The 7,899-nt window shown below is 39.5% G+C and overlaps 1 protein-coding gene across 1 annotated transcript; it reads right to left on the bottom strand.

The window, feature by feature from the left end:
- Positions 1-706: 706 nt before the first annotated feature.
- On the bottom strand, positions 707-1,465 carry LOC122659205. The gene has a single exon (XM_043854341.1). The coding sequence runs from the start codon at positions 1,463-1,465 to the stop codon at positions 707-709; it is 759 nt and encodes a 252-aa protein (XP_043710276.1).
- Between the last annotated feature and the right edge of the window lie 6,434 nt (positions 1,466-7,899).

The raw sequence follows: 7,899 nt of genomic DNA, 5'->3' as shown, positions 1-7,899 counted from the left end.
CATTTTTTACCTTGGACATGAAGAGCGGGAATGTTGGGTTGGGTCAAAGCTTTTATTACATACGCTTGTCCGATCTGACCTTTCAAAGACCATTAGAATTGTGACGGCGTAGGTAACTTACGATCTCAGTTAGCAAAAACGCATTCAAAATGGAGATCATTAACAAAAGACGTGTTTAAAATTCTGTTTTATACATGATTTTATTTTTTATTATTTTAATACATTTTGTCGTATGTTTAGAGAAAAAATGACAAATGACAAATATTTTCATTTTAAACATGTTTAAAACACATTTAAAACACGTTTTCATTTTTTAAATATTTTTTAAGACCTTGGACTTAAGTGATCATATCTTTCTCTCTCGAACTCTAATTGACATGATTCTTTCACCAACGCTCTTTCATCAACGCAAAAATGACTCAAAGGGCTACATTTTTCAAGACATCACCTTCAACTCAAAGTCAATCATGGATACCGAAATTAGAAGCATGCATTTCAAACAAAAGTTCCTTAATTTACGTGAGAATAGTGCCGTTGGAATTTTCGTCTATTCATGAGACAAAACGATCATTTCTAAAACGATTAGTCGGTTACTACGTTTAGGCCTTGGAGTCACGCCTAGAGCGCGACCGGTGAACGTTCTTTTAACCCTAAACCAAATTACTACTTTTCTTTTTTTTTTTTTTTTTTTTGGTTGAAAGAAGATTCATTGAAAACCAGAGTCATTACAAGCAGTGGCCTCTTTCTCACAGAGATTTAGAAGCCACAGAGTGGAAACTGGCCAATCCATCGATGACTCAACCGACAGGGCCGACCGGGCCAAGGAGTCTGCAACCACATTAGACGATCTTGGAATAAAGCAAAAAAGACAGTCAACAAAAGAGCTTTGAAGCTGAAGAATATCAAAGCCCACAGCATCAATTTCATAGTCGAAGCTTCTTGAATTCAGTTGTTGAATCAGGCTTAAGCAATCCGACTCCACCACAATATGAGATAAATGGAGTTTAGCCGCTTGAAGAAGACCCGTTCTAATAGCAAGCGCTTCAGCGTAAAGACTAGAATCACAGGAGGTACCTGAAGAAAATGCATGTATAAGAATCCCCCGATGATCCCTGATGATGACCCCTAAACCTCCTTTACCAGAATTTTTAACCCATGCTGCATCACAGTTGATTTTAAGGAAAGGCTCATTAGGGGAAGTCCAAGAATGGGAGGAAGGAAAATTTCTCTCTTCAACTTCAATAGAGACTGAGGGAGGTTTGCAAACCACTGAAGAGAATTCTTGATGAGCTTTCTCAGCCATGGAAATAACTTGCTGTGGTGACCATTGCTTATTGTTGAAAATCAAATCGTTACGTGCCTTCCAAATGAACCAAAGTAAGAAAGAGGCCAGGGAGAATCGTTCTTGAGCCAGCTTTTTATCCCTGCTAAAAATAGGATTCCAGCATTGCAACCAATCGCTCATCTTATTGAAAGTAGGCATAGAGGTTAAGTGAGATAAGGATGAGCCAAACCAAACGGCTCTAGCAAAGGGACATGTAAGGAGCGTGTGACTAACTGTTTCCAAACTTTTCCCACATCTGAAGCAAGCTGGATTAATAGGAATTTTCCTGGCCATGAAACCTTCTCCAACCGCAATTCCATCTGCACAGCATCTCCACAAAAAAAGCTTGATTTTCGGCTAGGTTTTAGCATTCCATATTCTTTTCCACAATTGATCTGTCATGGACATATGATTCTTATTAGCAACTGATGAAGAGGAGGATTGGTTAGATATCTTAACCTCCTTCCTATTTTTCAGCATGTGATACATGAACTTGATTGAGAAAATGCCTGACTTCGCTCCATCCCAAACCATCTTATCTTCACTGGGAAACAAGCTCAAGCTAATTTTTAGGATCGCCCTCTTATCAGCTGGCAAAAAATAAGCATCTAGTAGATCCACCTTCCATGATCTACTTTTCAAGATCTGTTGAAGATGTTTGTGCTTACTTCAGCAACTATTTCAACGCACAGGCACAGACGTTGGTGCTTACGTCAACTACTCTTCAATTCTCTGAATCTCAACATGTGCACTTTTTTTTTTTTTCTTCGTTGACGATTCTATCCTTTCATTTTTTACCTTGGACATGAAGAGCGGGAATGTTGGGTTGGGTCAAAGCTTTTATTACATACGCTTGTTCGATCTGACCTTTCAAAGACCACTAGAACTGTGACGGCGTAGGTAACTTACGATCTCAGTTAGCAAAAACGCATTCAAAATGGAGATCATTAACAAAAGACGTGTTTAAAATTCTGTTTTATACATGATTCTATTTTTTATTATTTTAAATACATTTTGTCGTATGTTTAGAGAAAAAACGACAAACGACAAATATTTTCATTTTAAACATGTTTAAAACACATTTAAAACACGTTTTCATTTTTTAAATATTTTTTAAGACCTTGGACTTAAGTGATCATATCTTTCTCTCTCGAACTCTAATTGACATGATTCTTTCACCAACGCTCTTTCATCAACGCAAAAATGACTCAAAGGGCTACATTTTTCAAGACATCACCTTCAACTCAAAGTCAATCATGGATACCGAAATTAGAAGCATGCATTTCAAACAAAAGTTCCTCAATTTACGTGAGAGTAGTGCCATTGTTTTGGTTTTGTTTTTTTTTTTTTTAAATAAAAACGTTTAAAACCCGTACCATCTGGTTTTCATTTTTTACCATTCTCTATTTTTTTGACCGTTTTATTTGATCGTCCGTTTGTAATTCTTTACCTTTTAAAACCCATGCCATAAGCTTATGACACCTTCAAATAATAAATAGGAAAATTACCAGTGCCACCCTTTAGGTTTACCAATATTTTAACACACCCACATGAAATATGAAATTTATCAATGGCTCCCCTGATTTATACAAAAAAATTAACAACACACACCCTACTTTTAATCTATTTTTTTGGTAATAAAATGATTTATTGAGAATGAACTCGTGAGCAACCTAAAGCATCCTGAACACAAAGCTCATGGAGCCAAGGAGTGGAATTTGGCCATTCTATCTTACACGAGATTGACAGGGACTTCCTGGCCAGGCTATCAGTAATACCTAAGGGTGTCAATCGATTCGGTTTCGGTCATTCGGTTTGGTTCCATGAAGTGATAGTGTGATCCAAATCCAAACCGAGAACCGCTTCGGTTCTAGAATTAAATCCAAATCCAAACCGAGCTCGGGTCTTGATACGGTTTTATTTCGGTTATACAGCTCAGTTCCTATTCGGTTTGCTAAATGGTTCTACTATTTGCCTTTAAATTCCCAGCAACATCTGCTACTTAAAGTCCTATAAATGCCCATCTTGTATTTTTGGGCCTTGCATTTATAAATGCACACTTTGAAAAGCCATTTAATTCAAAAATTATAAAAGGTTGGAACTTGGAACTTGGGAGAGACGAAGAGTCGTAGAGAATAGAGATAGTAAAACCTTTTAAAAATTATAAAAGGTATTGGAACTTGGAACTTTGGAAGGTAAAGAGTCTCCTACAACATTGGATGAAGAAATAAAGTATTAAAGCCTAAAGGTCAACTGTCAACGTAAAGTTGTAAAACAAAAAAAAAAATAGGGATTTAGGTTCGGTCATTAGGTTTGGTTTCGGTTAGAACCGATAGTTCTTACATCAAAACCATATCCGAACAGAACAAAATTAAAATCTTGCTTGGTCTATCCGAATCTGAACCGAATTAATTCAGTCTAGTTCGATTCGATTATTTTGGCTCGGTTTTGGATTCAGTATTCGGTTCCGGTTACATTTTGACACCCATAGCAATACCATTGCTAGTCCTAGAAATACAAGAGAAAGAACAGACACGAAAAGATGCTACTATCTGAACAATGACATGGATAATGGGAGCAATATGAAGACGAGTATAATCCCTGCTCGCCGTGTTGAGAGATGTTATAACCTCTGAATTATCAGATTCCACCTGAATTTGGTCCAACCCCAAAGATTGAGCATAGAGTAAGCCTGCCCGTATTGCCAAAGATTCACCCACCACGACAAATGTGAAAAACATCTTTTCTGAAACAGCCGCAAGTTGTGCTCCAAAACTATCTCTAAGAATGAAACCAATACCCCCAATAGAGCCATCAAGTTGCATAGAGGCATCACAATTCAACTTTATAAAACCTACATTTGGAGTTTCCCACCTTGATTGGCGTGAAGATGGATTACAAGAGGTAGCAAGTCCTTCAATCCTTCCCTCCCTCACCACCAACTGAAATTCATCAAAATTCGCTTGACTATACTGTATCACTTCCTCTGGAGTCCAAGTTTTCCCATTGAATACCTTGTCATTACGCGCTTTCCATAACCCCCAATATATAAAAGATGCCATCGAAAAAGCCTCCCTTGCCCGTACTTTGTTTGCTGCAAAAATACCATCTGAATCTTTAATCCAAAGATAAGTTTTTGGATCACAGACATTAGGAATGGAGTAGGTTAGAGAATTGCCGAACCAAACTGCTCTTGCAAATGGGCATCCAAAGAGGATATGACCGGCGGATTCCATTTGTTCATTACACTACAAACAAGATGTATCTAGATTTATACGCCTTTGGAACAAAGCTTCATTGGATGCCACTCCTTGTGCACAAACTTGCCATAGAAAACTACGTATCTTTGGTAACGTCTGGCACCACCAAATTCTTTTCCACACCATATTAGGAACAAGGCTGTACATTAGGCATCTAGAGGAAGATGACCTTCTTGAGGATTGATCAAAGTTAATATTTGATAATAAGTGATAAGCTGATTTTACGGATATAAGAGTTGGAAGAGAGGTAATTAGAGAAGAAGAAGACAGACAATATTTACCGTGGTTCGGTTCCTAGAACCTACGTCCACACAACAGATTATTTCATTCACTTACTTGGAATAGCCATTACCCTTCCCTTTAATAGAGATGAGTTGGGAGAGGATATGGTAAGGGATTTACATATCTTTGGTAACACATGTGGCACCCTCTCTGTAGAGGATTTACAGGAAGATTTATAGCTATCTGTTCCCTTATTCTCAGTGATGTCAATCTTGGTGGAGTTGTGATTGACCGTGAGACTCTCAATTTGTGAGAGATTTGCTTTGGCTTTAGTAGATGGGATTGAAGTGTCATCCTTATCTCTTATACGCCCCCTCCAGATCAAGGGGTGTGAAATCACCTTGAGCTTGGATAGAAGATACTGAAAATGTGGCTGAGATAGGGCCTTAGTGAAAATGTCGGCGAGCTGATCCTTCGTCGAAATGTACTTTACTGGGAGATCTCCTTTTGCCACCTTATCACGCACAAAATGGAAATCGATTTCTATGTGCTTTGTTCAGGCATGAAACACTGGATTGGCCGTGAGATATGTGGCTCCCACATTGTCACACTATAGTATCGGCGCCGTTGGTAAAAAAATACCCAATTCCTTAAGCAAAGATTGTAACCATGTCAATTCAGCAGCCGCATTAGCAATGGCCCTATATTCGGACTCAGTACTTGAGCGGGCCACTATAGCTTGCTTGCGAGAACTCCAGGAAATGAGGTTGTCACCATGAAAAATTGTATACCCCCTGGTGGATTTTCGATCATCTGGATAGCCATCCCAATCAGCATCCGAAAAAGCAGACAACTGCATCGTTGTTTGCTTCTTATAAAGGATGCCATGATTTATAGTATGTTTCAAATATCGCAGAATTTGTTTGACGGCTGCCCAATGTTCCACTGTCGGACTGTGCATAAACTGACAGACTTTGTTTATTGCAAATGTGATATTTGGTCTAGTTAATGTGGAATATTGTAATGCGCCTACCACACTCCGATACAAAGTGGGATCATCCATGTTAGAACTTGATGATTTCGAAAGCTTTTGAGCTGTGGAAATTGATGTTGAGACAGGCTTGCAACCCACCATATTGGTCCGTGTGAGAAGATCCAAGATGTATTGTTGCTGGGATAAAAATAAGCCTGTTGAAGCCTAACAAACACTAATGCCAAGGAAAAAGTGTAACAGGCCCAAATCTTTAATTGAAAATTGAGTGGCCAGATGATTGAGAAACTGTCAGATGAAGCTCTTGTCATTGCCAGTGACGATAATGTCGTCAACATAGACAAGTAGATAAACAGTAATTGCGCTTGTAGCATAGATGAATAATGAAGTGTCAGTTTTTGAACTAGTGAACCTAGATTCCAGAAGAAAGGAGCTTAGACGCTCGAACCAAGCCCAAGGCACCTGTTTTAGGCCATATAATGACTTGTGTAAGCAACAAACATGACTTGGAAATTCTGAATTGCCAAAGCCGGCCTGGAGGTTGACTCATATAGACCTCCTCTTTTAGAAGGCCATGCAAAAATGCATTCTGCACATCTAATTGGCAAATAGGCCATCCACGAGAGGTCCCCAATGAGAGAACCAATCGTATCGTTGTTGCCTTAACTACAGGGCTGAAAGTCTTTGTATAATCAAGTCCTTTTTGTTGGGTGTAACCCTTGGCAATGAGGCGAGCCTTGTAATGCTCTACCGACCCATTAGATTTTCGTTTAATGCGGTATACCCATTTACATCTAACCACATTAAGTGATGGTGCACGAGGGACTAATGTCCACATGCCATTTTGCATTAAGGCATTAAACTTTTGATCCATAGCAGTCCGCCATTCGGGAAATTGAGAAGCTGTACTGTATGAAGTTGGTTCAATAGAGGCTGTAGTAGTAACTAATGCAGCAGGAAGAGGGTGAGTAGTGCTTAATAAAACCTTGGGCTTTCGTGTACCATCACGTGCTCGAGTTATCATTGGATGGTGAGGCGGAGATGGAACTAGGAGGTTAACCACCAAATCAAGGGAAGGTAAGGATTCGTTGCTACCCGAATGGGTTTGGGGGGAAGCTGTAGCCAATGCATGTGAGGGAGGAGCAGTGGTGGTCGGTGTAGGTTCCTGTGGAGAGTGGATAGCAGGGTGAATGTCTTGATGGGCTATTGTTGTATGGTACCATGGTAAAACGGGTGGAGGACCAAGCACGGAAATTGCCCCTGGTTGAATAGCAAGAGTCTTAGATTTCTCCGCAAATGGAAACCGATCCCCTTCAAATACCACATGGTGGGATATTATAATTGAAAAAGCTCTCATATTTAGACATCTATAGCCCCAGTGACGTGGACTATATCCCAGAAAGGTGTGCATGGCAGATCTGTAGTTCGACTTATGCTGGTTGAAAGGGCACAATAGGGAGTAGCATGCTGCCCCAAAAACTCGTAAACTGTTGTAGTCAGGTTGATTTCCAAATAAATGGTACATAGGCCACTCACCCCCTAAAACCGGTGTAGGTAATATGTCTACTGCAGTCTCAAAAGCATGGTGCCAGTATGCAATAGGGACATGCGCATGGGCTATGAGAGCAAGCCCTGTTTTCACTATATGACGGTAACCACGTTCAGCCGATCCATTTTGTTCATGCGTGTGGGGACACGACAAGCGATGTTCAATACCCTGAGATGTAAGATAGTTTGATACCGAACGGTATTCACCTCCCCTAATCACTATAAAACCACTTAATCCTGCACTCAAAGAGATTTTCAACCAAAGTTTTAAATTGAATAAAAACATTTAGCACGTCTAATTTAGCCTTTTAAGGGAAATATCCAAATGAACTTGCTAAAATTATCAAGGAAGTGCACATAATATCGATGTCCATCAGTGGACGCAACTGGGGCTGGTCCCCACACATCCGAAAAAATGAGATCCAGAGGAGCACTTGATTTTTTAGTGGATGGATTAAAGGGTAACTTTTGACTTTTTCCTTCTTGACATGCACTACAAACAAAAAATTCTTGCTTAGAACCAACTGGTAACTGAAATAAATTAACAATATGTT

Source organism: Telopea speciosissima, chromosome 4 (assembly GCF_018873765.1).
Source record: "Telopea speciosissima isolate NSW1024214 ecotype Mountain lineage chromosome 4, Tspe_v1, whole genome shotgun sequence".
Classification (NCBI taxonomy): domain Eukaryota; kingdom Viridiplantae; phylum Streptophyta; class Magnoliopsida; order Proteales; family Proteaceae; genus Telopea; species Telopea speciosissima.
This window is presented reverse-complemented; position numbering and strand designations above follow the sequence as displayed.